The 16,242-nt window shown below is 39.8% G+C and overlaps 1 protein-coding gene across 1 annotated transcript; it reads right to left on the reverse strand.

Moving 5' to 3' along the window:
* Positions 1 to 119: 119 nt before the first annotated feature.
* On the reverse strand, positions 120 to 13,425 carry tcerg1b (transcription elongation regulator 1b (CA150)). The gene is made up of 20 exons (XM_057359702.1): positions 13,298 to 13,425; positions 12,175 to 12,403; positions 11,727 to 11,879; positions 10,916 to 11,171; positions 10,503 to 10,754; positions 9,518 to 9,718; positions 9,327 to 9,430; positions 9,160 to 9,248; positions 8,906 to 9,063; positions 8,628 to 8,700; positions 7,667 to 7,802; positions 5,535 to 5,624; positions 5,326 to 5,444; positions 5,033 to 5,183; positions 4,647 to 4,811; positions 4,386 to 4,568; positions 4,120 to 4,299; positions 3,256 to 3,339; positions 3,065 to 3,165; positions 120 to 706 (listed from the first exon to the last, which is right to left on the reverse strand). The coding sequence occupies exons 1-20, from the start codon at positions 13,342 to 13,344 to the stop codon at positions 505 to 507; spliced, it is 2,973 nt and encodes a 990-aa protein (XP_057215685.1). The 5' UTR covers positions 13,345 to 13,425; the 3' UTR covers positions 120 to 504.
* Between the last annotated feature and the right edge of the window lie 2,817 nt (positions 13,426 to 16,242).

Genomic DNA, 16,242 nt, shown 5'->3' on the forward strand with positions numbered 1-16,242 from the left:
TTGTTCTAATTTTATAAAGAAAAATGGAAGAAAAATCATAATAAAAATGAGGAAGAACAAACTTTGTTTTCTTTAACTTTATAGTCTGACAGAAAATGACAAAATAATTATCATAAAACCAAACAAAAAAAGTTGCATTTATTTCCAGTTTCCAACGCATACAGAAATATAGCAACGTCCAAATCAAACCGCTTTAAGAAATATTTTACATAACCATAATGTACTGGATGATGCACACTTTCCCATTATTGTTTAACGGCCTAGTGCCATTGATAATCCACATCAGAACCACAGGAGGCTTCAGTATCAAGTGTGACATGTACAAACGCAGCCACCTGATGATCGAATTTAATAGATTGACCGCAACATTGTGCTAGCCTACATTTAGTGGGCGAACAGGGAATCATCTCGCACAGTAGATAACACACACGTTTCAAAGTTAGACAATGTCTTTAACACTGTGCGGTGATAAATGGAAGTCTGACTAGCTGAAGACCTTTGACCTCACTTCGTAGAGCGGCGGGTAGGTTCTGAGGCAGTTGGTGGTGGCGGAGGTCCTCTGCGGTCCAGGTCCTCGATATAGAACGTGATGAGTTTGCGGCGTTCCTCTGGGACACAGTCTAGGACCAGGTAACGTTTATCGTTCTGGAGGATTTTCTCAATGTCCTTGAAGTACTGGTCTGACTCCTGGATCAGCTTCCGTGATCTAAAGAGAGAGAACGAAAGACAAAACTCATCATTGCATTTCAACCAAAAATAATTCAGAGACGGACAATATAAATGAATTTCACTCGTTTGCTTGCCTTGTGTTATTCCAAACACGTCTGACTAGCGTTTAAGCGTAGAACAAAAGACCATATGCTATGCTGTCATTTAAAGTCATGACATTTAGTATGGAGCGATTTTAGTCTCATTAATTATTCACGTGTAAAACAAGATACACACATGCGTAAACAGTTTCACATGAACAAAACCTAATTTACGTGCACAAAGTATACATATACATTTACAAAAAGCAATTCACGTGCGTAAAACAAAACTATTTTCTCATAAAGTACGTTTCGCAAACATACGACTGTGCGCAAATATTTCGAAAGTTTAAAATGTACACGTTTATCGTGTTATGTGAATGTGCAAATCGTCACTCACGTGTGAATCAGCTTGGACGTGTGTGTGTGTTTTTTGAGACTGTCCTGGCAGCGCAACCCCTCCCACGTGGGTTGTCGTACTCTTTAGCCAATCAGATTCAACCTTACCATTCAACGAATCATAAACGCGGAGAGAACAGGACTCAAGGAAAACGGCTCTGCGCACCTTTTGCGTAGCTACAAATCTATGCTCCCATACAAAACAATGTTTCCAAGAACTAGTTATTTATTGTCCTTGTTCATTTAAAACATACATTGTATGGACATACAAACATGAACATATCTCATCAGATATGTTCCCCAGACGGGGGAACACAGTTTCACAGTTTGTTACCCAGACAGATTTTAGCAGTTCAGTGGAAGTGACTGCTGGTTGTGTAGTTTTTAAGTGGTCATGTTCACTCACTATTTCATACTTTTCTCCTACAAAATAAATTAATAAAAATAGATTTATTGCGTGGCTGTATTATGTTTTAATACAGCATCACAGCTCAGAGAGTAGATTAGCGAAACTGTACAAACGAGCCTTTAGTGCTAACATTAGAGCTCCTTGAGTTCTGTGCTCTCCATGATTATGATTGGTTGAATGGTAAGGTTGAATCTGATTGGCTAAAGAGTACGACAACCCACGTGGGAGGGGTTGCGCTGCCAGGACAGTCTCAAAAAACACACACACACATCCAAGCCGATTCACACGTGAGTGACGATTTGCACATTCACATAACACGATAAACGTGTACATTTTAAACTTTCGAAATATTTGTGCACAGTCGTATGTTTGCGAAATGTACTTTATGAGAAAAGTTTTGTTTTACTCACGTGAATTGCTTTTTGTAAATGTATATTTATACTTTGTGCACGTAAATTAGGTTTTGTTCATGTGAAACTGTTTACGCATGTGTGTATCTTGTTTTACGCGTGAATAATTAATGAGACTAAAATCGCTCCATAATTTAGGTTTTGACACATGGATTTGCAACAACAAAGGGTGAGTAAATGATTTCGGGTGTGGCATTCTTTCTTCTTTCTTTTCTTTATTTATAAAGCACAATTTAATACAACTGTTGTTGTCCAATGTGCTGTACAAGGATAAAAAGATGTACAAAAATACACATCCAATGTCTATCTCAACCTCCACAATTATTAAAAGCGTGAGTTAATAAATAAGTTTTTAACAAGAATTTAAAACTAGACAGACGGAGCTGATCTAATATTCCCCGGTAGCAGGTTCCAAAGTTTTGGAGCCGCAACCGAAAAGGAGCGATCGCCCTTCAGTTTTAATCGAGATCTGGGAACTGTTAGTAGTAACTGATCAGAAGACCTCAAAGACCTATCCGATGTACTACGTTTTATTAGCACATAAAGATACGTTACTGCCCGACCGTTTAAGGATTTAAAAACAAACAGTAAAAGTTTGTATTCTATACAGAAATGAACTGGCAACCATTTGGTGTGATGGTGCTCATGCTTGCGTTTGCCTGTAAGCAGCATTCTGCACGGCCTGTAAACGCGCCAGGGCTGTCTGGCTGACTCCTATATATAGAGCGTTGCAGTAATCGAGTTGCGAAAAAATAAAAGCATGAATAAGATTCTCAAGGTCCTTTACAGAAAGAAAAACCTTTGCTTTAGCCAAGAGTCTCATATTAAAGAAGCAAGATTTAACAACATTATTTATTTATCAAATTTAAGGTCTGTATCAAATAATACGCCTAGATTCTTCACAACCACTTTATTGTAAACGGCCAGGGGGCCCAGATTTTGAATGGCCAGATTATCCGTAATTTCCGTTTTATTATCATTTAATTTCAGAAAATTTAGAGCCATCCAGCTATTTATGTCCTTTATGCAGTCTAACAATGGAGTTAAAGCGTTCTTGTCTCTCTTCAGAATGCATTCTCTTAACAAGTGCAACATACCGATACGTGATGAATTTCGTTTCCTTCAAGAGCGTTCTGAAGTCAGCTTTGGCTGTGATGTATTTGTCCTTTATATAATCTTCAAATTCCCGTTGTTTTTTCTAGACATGGAGGGATACAGAGAAAGACTGTATCATGATGATACAAAGATAAAATGAGCTTAATATTAAAAAAGGAACAATAACACTCACTCGGTCACTGCTGGAGAACTTGATGCAGCGTGGGTCATCTTTAATGATCTTCTTCACTTCTTTCCATGTGGTGGTCAGTGTGATCTATCGTTAAACCGTGAACGAAGATATGTGAATATACATGGTATTTTTTCTGCAGACATAAACCCAGCACATATCAAATAAGAGTAAAAATCAGCTTTGACCCGTAAATCTGATATCACATTTTATAAATAAATTATTAGCCAATAAACCAATAAAGTATTTTGCTCCGATGGTCTTATGGGATAGAAGTGTCCACTGACTGCACAATTCAGCAGATACACATTCTCTACATTTCAAACAGAGATTCTTAATGACAAGTTTCGCAATTGACCAGTCAATGACTCAGAAATGCATACTGGGTCCTCTATTGTGTGTGCATAACATATACCACAAATGAACAACTTAAAGGGACAGTACACCCAAAAATGAAAATTCTGTCATCATTTACACGCCCTCAGATTGTTCCAAACCTGTATACATTTTATATGAACACAAAAGATATTTGAAAGAATGTCAGTAACCAAACAGATCTCATTCCCCATTGACTCCCATTGTATTTGTTTTCCTTACTATGGCAGTAAATGGGGGATGAGATCTGTTTGGTTACTGACATTCATTCAACTATCTTCCTTTGTGTTCATCACATAATTTTCATTTTTGAGTGAACTAAAAGAACATAAAAACTAATCTCAAGTTTTTAAAATTACAACTTAAACGCTATATGAACTTAAACGCTATATTGAACTTAAACGCTATATGAACGCTATATCACTATGAGCGTTTAGGGCTACCATACAACTTTTACCGATGTATTGTGTTTGTCTTGAACCCCAGCCTCACCATAGAGGTCTCATCTAACAGCTGCCTGAAATGCTCCTTCTTCCTCTTAGTGAGAGCCTCCACATGCTCCTCAAACAGTTTCTCCTTCTCGTGTCTCTCCAGCAGAGATGACGACTCCCACCGGTGGTCCTTACGCAGACTGCGCCTCGTTTCCGACCACGTAGCGTCCGTTGACTTGACCTGTGCGCAAACACAAAACATGAAATCAAAACACAAACAGTAAAACGAAATGCCAAAAAGTGAAACTCAAGTGTTCCGGCGCTGACCATATCAGACATGAGAGCTTTGAAGTGCTGGGTGGCCTCCTCACGTTTATGCTGCTCTCTCTCTCTGTCGATCTCTTTGGTCTGTTCAGATCGAGCTCTCTGCACCTCCCTCTCTCTCTCCCTCAGACTCGCATCAATACGAGCCTGCCTCTCCAGCTCCTTCTCTTTTTCAGCATCCACGCTCTACACAACACACAGGTTTGCATCAAGAGGAAAGTACCAAAGCTACGGGAGTATTTGGTAGTGTTATGTTGGTCTCACCTTTGCCTGTTTCTCAACATACTGTTTGTACAGTTCTTCTCTAGCAGCAGAGCTCTCCACGGCTTTGTAGCGCTGGTCGGTCTCCAGCTTGTCCTTTACTTTGCTCCAGCGTTGGGTGGTGTCCACATGGTGGTCCGACAGTAAATCGAAGAAGTCCTGCTTTACCTGCGGGCAGAAAGGAGAAACTGACAGATTGAAGGAATATTCGGCTTGGGCTCAAAAATATGTTTTGTGGTGTATGGAACAACGGTTATTTTTCAGTTTAGGAATTTGTCTTTGTCTCATGATGCCAACTAAATGTAACTGGAAAAGCCCCAATCCAGCAACACGTTGTTCATCAAGACAAACCACAATGCTGCTCTTTCTGTGCGAGGCTACTAACAGACCTTCTCAACTTTGTTCTTCGAATCTTCCTTGTCCTTCTTTCTCAACGCTATCATGAACTCCGTGAACATGGCTTCTCTGTCCTTCATCTTCTCGATGGCTTTAAAGCGAGGATCCTTCACGTGTTTTGCCGCAAACTCGCTGAATGTGGTCCTACAAATTGAAGGGAACTTGATTCAATCTGTGGCCATACGTTCTAGTCCATCCAAATAATACAATTCAAAGCTTGGAATATGTCTGCAGACTTTTAAACATTTCATGCCTGGTCAATACTTAAAACGGTCCTTCGACAGACCTGATGTTAAGCTTGGCATCTTCCATCATCTTCTTGAAGTCATCTTTAGCCTGCGTGAGTTTATTCTTCCTCTCCTTCCTCTCCTCTTCAGCACGGGTCTTCACATACTGATCAAACACCTGCTCAGACAAATGAAGGGGAATTCACAAAGCCTTCGTGACAATAAGACCCCTTCTACAAACCAGCCTGAAGGAAGCTGTATTACTCGCCTGTTTCCTTTCTTTAGGGTTGAGCAGCAGATATCGCGGGTCAAATACGATCTTGTGCAGCTCCTTGTCCCATGTGGAAAAGGCTGAAACCTGCAGGTATGACGTGAACAGACATATGACTTACAGAGAAACGGTTTAGTCTAGAAATTAGACCTTAAACAGTATATGAAAAATGCAAGGCTTCAAATTGAAAATGTTTAATGTTCCAGGTTAAACTCATAAAGATAATCCGCAAAATGCTGCCGATTACCCTGAAAAATATTCGTTTTTGAGATTGTAGAAATGAAGAAACAGTATTTTTAGCAATGCACTTACAAAGGAAGTCTATGGAGCATAACAAAATGAGTTTGAACGCAGAAATGTGGAGCTTGTTTAGTACAAAGATATGATTTTTAAGTTACATCAATCTTTTGTTGTATATGGCCAACCATCGGACTGAATCTTGTTACATTATACCTCCATTTTCTCCACTGTATGTGCATTGCAGTGATCAAAACTTTGCAAATGTACACGTCTTGTATTGAACCCAGAACCCATAAAACACTGGTCTTTATCAGGTTTAATAAAGTCTCATATATTTCTGTCTATTGTAATAGTTTCATGAATGTCAATGTGGGTTGGGGGGGGCTTGTGGAATCAGACAACTGGCAAATAGGTTTCCACGTCAAACCCATCAAATACAATAGAAAGCACTTAAACACAAAATTCATTATAAACTACATTTCCTATGGCATTTAAAAAAGATTATCTTGTCATATCATGCAACAATTCAGACTGAAGTGTTTATCTATTATCAACTAACAGACAGATTTTGAGATTCTTGTATGAACAGGTATAAGAGAAGGTAGACTGCTGTCAGGTGGAGCTGGGCAGTATGACCATATAAACCCTGCCACAGTAGACATGTGTTAACCAGAAGAGATTCTCCTATAACATTTATACGAATGTATATCCACAGCACGTACACAAAACAACTTGCATACACAATAGGGATGTAACGATTCACCGTGAGCCGGTTGAAAATCGGTTGTAATGAGCGACGATTCAAATCGGTTGAGGCTTGAACTGAATCGCGATACATTTTTTGAACAGCAGGGGCCGCTATTTTCACTGCAAATCTAAACGTGGATGCTGATATTTCTTAAATGCAAAAAAATCCAAGAAAAGCACATACAGTATTAGTTTGTTTATATTAAAGAGACTTTTTCTATTATTAATTTGTTATAAAATTGCAGTTTAGTTTTGTTATTTGAAATAAAACATTATTTTATCATACAAAGAAACGTGAAGCATTTAAGAAATAATGCAAGGGAAGTTGTTCATTTCTAATTTGTTTCAACTCATTTTTTCAAAATAAATCGTGAGTAAATCGTGACTAAATCGCATCGTGAGATCAGAATCGTGACTCGCATCGCATCGTGAGCTGAGTGAATCGTTACATCCCTAATACACAACCTAATGCACACTAACTCTCTGACAAGCACTTGCAGTTAAGAGTTTTATTACAATTCGAGCTATTTCGTAGTTACGTTTTTTAGAAATGCGAAGCTTTGATGCAGCTTAGCTGATTTGTGTATTTAAGGACAAAATGAATGTGCTATTTTACTATTGACTTATGAATTTATATTTATCAATTTACATCAATTTATATATTTTACATAACTTTACTAACTTTTTGCACTTTATACATTGTGTTGCAGAAAGCTGTCAGATCTCAACATAATTTGTGTTCTGAATAAGAATGGAGGTATTACGGTTGAAGGCGAATAATTCATGACAGAATTTTCATTCTTTGGTGAACTAACCCTTTAAAAACAAAACATATTACAAATCACTCATCTTTATTACACACTTTTGTAATAGATTTTTGGACTATTAAAACTTTTGGTCATACTGGCCACTCACCCAAAGCACAAATTATCTAACACAACCTCAGAGCAGTTCACAGGTAAGAAAGTGACAGACAACAGAGAAGAACTGAAGCTGTAATAATAATAATAATAATAATAATAATAATGAATGATAGCAACAAGAATGAACTTAAGATTGTACCTTGGTGGGCTTCCATTCAGATTTATGTGTCTAACATTACAGAGCTGCTTAGAGAATTGCGTTGGATTCAAGTGTTTTACCCCTCTCTCCAGCAGCATGTCCCTGAACTGGTTCATTCGGGCCTCCAGGGGCACCAGAGCTCGATCGCGAGCGGCCTTCAGCTCGGCCTCCACGGCCACATCTTTTCCTGCGTCAGCCTCCTTCACATCGTCCTTCCTGTAAAGTAGAGGCCAACAGAATAAGAAAACCATTCTGGAATGTAGCTGCACTTTTTGGGGGGGTAGAATCTCTTTCCCCTTTTCTTTTTGTAGAACCTCAAGTTTCAATTAAACAAATGAAGTTCGTGCGAAATCTATGACTTGGGATATATTTTTATACATATTGTCCTTGCAATAACTGACAATTTCGCGTTTGGAAACGTTGAATAGACTGACAGATACGAGCATCACCCCATTTTTCCTTTCTGTTCTTGAAACCACATCCTCAAAGCTGTATCACACATCAATAGACATCAATGAGGAGCTGAAGTTCACTGGGGTTTTCCTAATGGAGGCTAGAGAGAGGTCAAGCAAGGTGGGTTACCTTGGAGGCCCACGTTGGCATCACCAGAGCTTAGAAGCGTTCCCTGAAAAATAGTCCCCAGTGCAACAGGACCACTGTTTGGGGTCAGGGGGAGGCAGGCGTGAAGGGCACTGATGGGAAACAGCGACTGATTTGATTTGGTTAACGATATGGAGTCACCACTTTTAACAGACCCAAACTAAAGACTACCACAGCTAAGAAAAGTTAGCAATGGGTGCATTTTGGTAAAAAAAACTGGTTAAAACTCGTCGAAAAAAAATTCGTTAATTGACATTTAATGGTCCAATCAACTTTTCTTTTGCTCAGGGTATGTGCGGAAGCAGTTCTACGTCCCTTTTCTTCATATGACTATAAAGAGAAATCAAATGCTGCTTCTTGATTCATCTGCATGATAAAACAACTAGGTGCTCTGCAAGGGTGAGTGTTGGGCCCGTTTTGATTCCTTGGTTTGGTACTTACTTTCTCTTTTTAGCCTTAGAAGGCTCATCTTCAAGTGTATCCTCTGCTGCATCAAACTCCTCTTTGCCGATTCCTGCAGAATAAATGACAATTTGAAAATGTATGTAATGATTAAAACAATGAGATTATGTTTCTTGCAAATAAATGCAAGTCATGCTTGTGCATGATCATCTTGCCAATGCTTTAATGTTGTGGGTGGCTGCTACCTAGCCTATTTTTCTGAAGACCCATTAAATCCCAAAGTGCGAATCACAAAAACGTATTATAGAGAACCTCACCTATCTTCTTGTCATCTTGACCCCTTTTGTGGCGAGGTTCTTGAAGATATTTGTCCACATCAGACCGGCCCACCAGCTCCTCGGGTCTGTCCCACATGGAGAGTCTTGTAGTTGGGTTGTAGAAAAACACACGATCATCTCCAGTCCAGACCACACACCTAAACACAAACGTGTTAAAAACTCTGTAGAAGGGATTGCATACAGAATACGTGAACCCCAATCACAAATTAAATAGAGAAAAGGAAGAAGCTCACCAGGGAGTACCAGGAATTGGGTTTGTGGCTACAGGTCTGGATTTCTGTGCTGCTTTTTCCTCTTCTGTCATATCTTCCTCTCTGGGAAACTAAACCAACAACAGAATAAATCAATAACGTTTCCTAAACGCTCAAGAAGTCTAAACTGCAGAGTGTTGTGTACTTGCCACTTTGGATTCGCCGAAACTGTCAATTTTGCCTCTCATAATTATATCCCTAGACTCTGAAGCATCACCAATCTGTCCATCTTTAGCCCGGTCACTCTCTCTATCTGCTCAGACAAAAACAGTCATGTTTTATTTTTAAATGACACTAAAGCATCGGCCACATACAGGCTTTAGATATTGAGCTGGCATACCCCGCTCTTTTAGTTCATGTGGTTTCTCCCAAGTGGACTCCAGAGTGCGATTGTTGTAATAGTAAGTCTTTCCTTCGACTGTTTTGTACTCTGTCCATTCAGGAAGAGAAAGTGCTCCAGCTAGAGAAGCAGGAGTTGCAGTGATGGCCAAATGTGGGTGCATCATGGGTACCAAAGGAGGGCCCATGCCTGGCAGCACACCTAAAACAAAAAATAAATATGCAGTCAACATTCACAGATGAAGACAGTGCGTGTAGTATGTCTGCTCTCAAGTCTACATAACGCAGTACAAGGGCGCCATCTACTGGTTACAGAATTATTCAAATTTTTTAAAGTCCCATTTTTTGTGTTTCACTTTCATTTTTACTGTTTCTTTATGAAGTTTAACATGCTGAATATGAAAATCACATAAAACAATTTTTTACACATTTCAGTATTATTACTCGCACGCAGAAATGACAAGGTACTGGCATAACACTCAAAACAACAGTTTAACAAAAGTTACTAAAAATGAGTCGACCAAAACTTCAGAAGTGTACATTTGATCGTTTTTGTCTTTTATGACTAATACTGTCTCACGAAACAAGTTCCAGACGTAGTCACCCATCATCGCTTCATCCCACCTTCCCTGTGCTACAGAAATTCTAGAATTTTCTGACAGTGACAACTGGAAAATAATTTTTTAAATGTGAAAATTTGTACAGTTTTTGTTTATTTGCAATATACCGATATATCGCAATTAATGATACAGGCTAAAAATTGACTTGAGCTAAACATACACTAAAACATTGATGCTACATGAAAATAGATATTACCACAATAATTAGCACCACAGAATTGTACAAGAACTATTTAAAGGTCGGGTGAAACAACAATTTGTTAGACTTTGTTATTAGTCATTTAGACTAATCTCCTTATGTGTTCCACAGAATATTCATTTTTTAAGGTAAACAATCAAATAACTAGAAACGCAATAATGACATACCAGGCAGTGGGATGTGCATGCCAGGTAGAGGCACTCTGAATGGTGGCACCATGATTGGGGGGTATGCTGGGATGGTGGCAGGTGGCTGGGCCATGGGCAGGCCTGGAGGGAGACTCTGAGGCAACAGCTGCATAGTCTGCACAGCTGTGACTGTAGCTGTTACTGTAGGAACACTGACCACAGCAACAGGGGTCACACCAATGCTAGCAGGAGGGGTGGAGGCCACTGGAGGCATTTCAGAAACATTAGACGCTGCATGAAAAAAGAAAAATGTGCACATTTATATGAACTATGAAAGGAACTGTGATTACAGAAATTTGGTTTAATGCACCACTCAATCCAGGGATGCTAAAATTACACCGCTTCATTAAAATGTGTCCGTGATCGGACCCTCCGCTGTACGTAATACTCACTGGTGGATGGCTGGGAACCAACAGGGGTCGGGCTGGTGCTAGGGCTGGTACTGAGGGTGTGGTTGGGGGATAGGCTCTGAGCTGACACTGAGCCAGGCACAGTTGTGCTGCTGCTAGCTACAGTGGTGTTCGGAGATGCCGAGGTGCCTCCAGACTGGCCTGCCATCAGAGGATGGAGCTCCGACTGTTGGATGATCTTTACTCCCTCTGGTTTGGTCCAGGCCGACTGTCGTGTTCGGGCGTTGTAGTAATACACCTTAAAGAGTAAAGAAGAAAGGTTGCTTGACGTGTAGGCAGAATAGAACTTTAAAGGAGTCATATGACACGAATATTATGGTTTGTTTTAGATGTAATGCAATGTGTATACACCATTTAAGGTTCAAAAATGGTGTATTTTCCACATACCGTGCATGTTTGTATCGCCTCTTTGCCCCGCCTCTCTGAAACGCACAGATTTTTAACAAAGCTCATGGCTCTGAAAAGCGAGGTGTGCTATGATTGGCCAGTTCACCAGTGCGTAGTGATTGGTACGCCCACCTTACTTGCGTGTACATTTGGGCGGTCTTAGTCAACTCATACCACCAACTGATGTAGATGTGTGGGGGTGTGGTTACACGAGGCGTTTCAGGCAGGTCTGGTGAGCATTCGCTTTTAGATAGAATGCATCTTTTGTTCCCACACTTTCATTTGTGCAATTTTACGTTTCTAATACATGCATGGGCAACTTATAACACACCAAAGACACAGAAAAACACGTGTTCATGCCATATGACCCCTTTAAAATAAAATGTCAAGCAATGGGTTTACATACCTTTCCTTCTGGCGTGGTGTTCTCTACCCAGATTTCATCACTGGGCAAACTCGAAGCAGCCCCAGAAGCTGGTGACGGAGGCATTCCGGGGGGAAAGATCATACCAGGAGGAGGGGGCATGTTACCCATGGGTGGAGGCATAAACTGTGGCCTCTGAAGAAAAAAAGACAGACATTGAGACCGCTTTTCCTCTATCACTGGATCCTGTTTGAATTTATAATGTGGTTACAAAGTAGTCTACAATTATTTCAGCAAATTTCCCATTTTTATTTGTTAGGTTATTGATACTAAGGAAACCAAAGGTAGGGCACTGTTTCATAACCACAATTAAGGATCCAACCCATGACAAGAAACTAATTTTGAATCACATATGTGCTTTGATCGTATAGACATTGGTCATGTACTGGGCTATTTGTTCTATGTGGGCACTCATCATCACAGTATGTACCTGCAGGTGTGGGGGACCAATGGGTGGAGGCAAGGCTCCAGGTGGGGCTATAGGAGGCATACTGGTATCAAACGGTGGTCGTCCAAAAGGGGGTCTGGGGGGCGGTGGGGGTCCTCTCATCATGCCGAATGGTGGAGGTGGGGGTCTTAGTAATGGAGGGGGTCCTAGTAACACTGTGCTGGGAGGTGGAGCAGGGCCATGGAAACGTATGGCCTGCTGCAACGCCATCCTGACGATAAGTACATGACAACTTAAGTTATGATTTTAACCATATTAGACCTTCTCTTGGATTACCAAGAAAAAAGAAAAACATACCTATGGTTTGTTGTTTTATACAATTACACTGCTAAATCAAAGGCGTTTACAAAGTTTTTTACAGTGATGGCATCAGTATTGCAATGGCAGTTAATATATATATATATATACACACACACACACACACACACACACACACACACACACACACACACACACAATGATACTGCTTTATTACCATTCTGATGTATTATGGCATTTACATGGTACTACAAGACTTTTAAACCTTACAAATCTTTTAATGTGGACAAATTATTTAGCTTAAGAACAAATAATAACTGTACGTAAATTAATTTCCACAAATGGATGTATTGTCGTCAACAAGCCTAGGGGCTAACGTTAGCTAGCAAAACACGTCAGCAATAGAGAAAACGTGAACAATATGTCTATATGTTTACCTGTCCCTTAGTCTAAGTTTTGTCTGTACCGTAACTCTGGCTAAATGCAAACTATTTAAACAAATAAATAAAAAGAGCGCACGCATATGATGACTGTGAGCGACTAGGCTAGAAACAAGCTAACTATGCTAACCAGTGCATCGTAGGATCTCAGAATAAGTTGTCTTAACAAAATAAATCCACACATCCATTATAAAGCTTTGTATAAAGTCCAAATGTGCAACTAAACTAAAATGTTTCCAGTTATTCATTTAGTCTGCACTGCAAAAGTTGATTGGACGTTGGATGAGGTTTATTATAGTTCTCGTTGTGTCGTGCGCTTGCAATGTAGACATGCGAATTTGTAAAATGACTTCTGCGTATTCCACACGCAACAGAATCACGATGAAACCTTTTTTATGCATTTTTACCTGTTCTCCCCAAGTCCAGCGCTCTCTCCATCTATGTTCTCCGCCATCACTCTACTAACTACATACACAACAGCTCTACTTCCTGCAAGTGAGCCAAATTTCCTCCCACTTCCCTTTCACATTATTGGCTGGATTTACTGGTAAATTAGATTCTCAGAAAGACGCTTGTCAGACACTATGAGATAAATATTCAGTAACTCAACCAGAAACTTCTACTTGTAACTTTACAGTGATTTATTTGTGAGAGCCTTAAGTTTTATTCGGCTTCATGCGGCAATGCGGATACCTATTGGCTGTTTACATCAAAGTACCGCGATAGCGGTTCAAACGCACTGGTTTTCGAATCTTCTCGCGGTACTTTGGTACAGTCTGCGCAGCGCCGCATGAACACGTTTAATAATTCCGCCAAGAACATGTGGCTCAGAAAAATCGTATTTTTGTACGCAAACCCCGGATATTAAGCATTTTAAAACTTCCATCGCCCCAAAGTCTATAGGTCAGTGTTTCTCAACAGTGGAGCCGTGGTCCAAGGAGGTCCCAGCTGACTTCCAAGGAGGCCTCGGGATGACTAATAATTTAAAATTAGACAAAACGAGCATTGAAATACATTTTAAAACAACCAAAAAACAAGATGTTTCTAATTAGTTGTCCATTTTTATATTAAATAGACACTTTTTCAGTTTATTTCATGATCTGAAATATTTTATTGGGTAGAAATGTAGAGTTTATGTGAGCGGCAGCGGGGGCCTTTGAATATTGTTGAATACAGTGTGGGGCCTTGGAGTGAAAATGGTGGAGAATCCCTGCTATCGCACACTTATGCACTATTCTACAGCATTTTGTAGTATAAATAGTGTGAGTAGTGCGTTCACATTAACAATTCTCAAAAAAGAAGTGCTTTTTTGATAACGCTTCAATCTGATGATGACTAAAGTTATGCTAGGCAAAACAGATGAAAATGACATTAAAGTCTCAGTGAAATTAAAAATAACAATTCACATTTTTTTTCTTGAAATATTGCAGCGTTTATTGTAAATAGCTTACCAATGTGGGCCCTTCTCTTTTTAAAATTCATGTGCCTTCATAATCTTCAGGTAAAACCTGAAAATGCGCTTCCGTCTTCTAGTAAGTATCCATCTTAAATGACGTAAATTAGTGTTTGTGTCAGGAAGAGGTAAGGGTCTGTATCGGAGAAAGCGAAACGGCTGACATGGATCACGTGGGGCACCTCAGCCAGTCATATAACAGCCGTTACGTTTTTTTGGCTAAAGGTTGCATGCTTTCCATTTAGTCTTTGGTAACGCAGTTTTGACGCAATTAACAGGCGGCTCCCAGACACAGTCCGTGTCCTTGGTTAAAATAGCGGTTTTCTCACAATTTACAAATAGTTGGAAACATTTGGGACAATGTAAGTACTCAGTGGCGGTTTTAGGCACGGGCGAACCGGGCAGGCGCCCGGGGCGGCATTTTTTCATGACACGTGGGCGGCGGCACAAGCACTTGAAAATAATCTGCGCTTCTAAGCGGTTTTCTATTATCTATCATATAACTGTCTGTGTGGGGAATTGGCAAATTGGCGCCCCTGCTTGCTGAGAAGCGCAGCAGAAGCTGTGTGGAAAGGGGAGGGGCCGCGCCCGCGGTGGACAGTTCACCTCTCCCAAATGGAGCGGACAAGGAGGGGAATCCACTTAGGGGGCTAAAGTCAGTCACACCTTGACTTTCTTCCAAATAACGCACATTTCATTCATAATATTAAAACACAGGCCTATAATTTGCACGTTTTGTTTTTTTCTGAATTGTGTGAAATGGCTAAAAAAATAGGTAATACAAAACGATTATGTGGCGGTGAATTGGTTTAGTCTTGACTTCTGATCGTGAGTGACAGTGTTGGGGGATGGGAAATCTGTTGATTGTCGAGTGCCAGACATTGTTGTCAACTTGGCGACTTTGTCGCTAGATTTAGCGACTTATTTTTCAAAAAGTGACTAGCGACAAATCTAGCTACTTTCTGAATAAGCCTTGGCGATTTAGCTAAACATTCTGCTTCACTTCTACTGCCCTGCGAGAGCGAGTTTTTGCCTCGGCAGGAAGAAGCAGCACATTCAGTTCTGACACCCTGAAGCGTGAATGAGATACGCATGTACAAACAGCGTTTCCAAGAAATAATCACTTATTGACATTGTTTGAGCATATATGATTTAAAATGTGATAACTGTATGGACGCATAAACATGAGCACAGACGGATTTTAGCTTCTCAACGAAAGTGACGGCTGGTGTGTAGTGTAGTTTTAAGTGGTCGAGTTCACTGCCAACAGAAAAATAAGTAATTAAGAACCTATTTATTGTGCATTTGGGTGTATTGTTTAATATAATACTGTATAGGACAGCTCAGAGAGTAGAGATATGAAGCAGACCTGAAGCGCTTAGCTTGCCTGATACTACGTTATGACATCACTGATATGCAAATTAGCACGTGTATGCCAAGCCGTTTCGACATAAAATACCCTTGGCTGTACTAGTCATAATTTAGTTTTAACTAGGCAGAATTCCAATTCCAGATATCTCTTCTGTAATTTTGACTCGTCGCAATTGGAATTAGTATATGTATGGCAAGCCATTTTGTCATTTAATCCTTGACGTTTACTAGTATCTATTTTTAGGCTACTAGTACTTATTGTTTAGTTACTAGTAGCTATTCCATTAGATACTAGTACTTATTCATTAGACACTAGTACCTAAAAATTAGATACTAGTGCTTATTTATTAGATACTAGTACTTATTCATTAGATACTAGTACTTAATCATTAGATACTAGTACTTATCCATTAGATACTAGTACCTAAAATTAGATACTAGTGCTTATTTATTAGATACTAGTACTTATTCAATAGATACTAGTACTTAATCATTAGATACTAGTACTTATTCATTAGATACTAGTAC

Source organism: Triplophysa rosa, linkage group LG19 (genome assembly GCF_024868665.1).
Source record: "Triplophysa rosa linkage group LG19, Trosa_1v2, whole genome shotgun sequence".
Lineage (NCBI taxonomy): Eukaryota > Metazoa > Chordata > Actinopteri > Cypriniformes > Nemacheilidae > Triplophysa > Triplophysa rosa.

Bases quoted from the DNA above. Each gene is read 5' to 3' on its own strand.
- tcerg1b (XM_057359702.1), bottom strand. From the start codon at position 13,344: ATGGCGGAGAACATAGATGGAGAGAGCGCTGGACTTGGGGAGAACAG. The intron at 11,172-11,726 runs GTATGTAAACCC...TTACTCTTTAAG, and splicing joins ACACCACGCCAGAAGGAAAG to GTGTATTACTACAACGCCCG. The intron at 5,625-7,666 runs GTAAAACACTTG...TCATACCTGCAG, and splicing joins ACATGCTGCTGGAGAGAGGG to GTTTCAGCCTTTTCCACATG.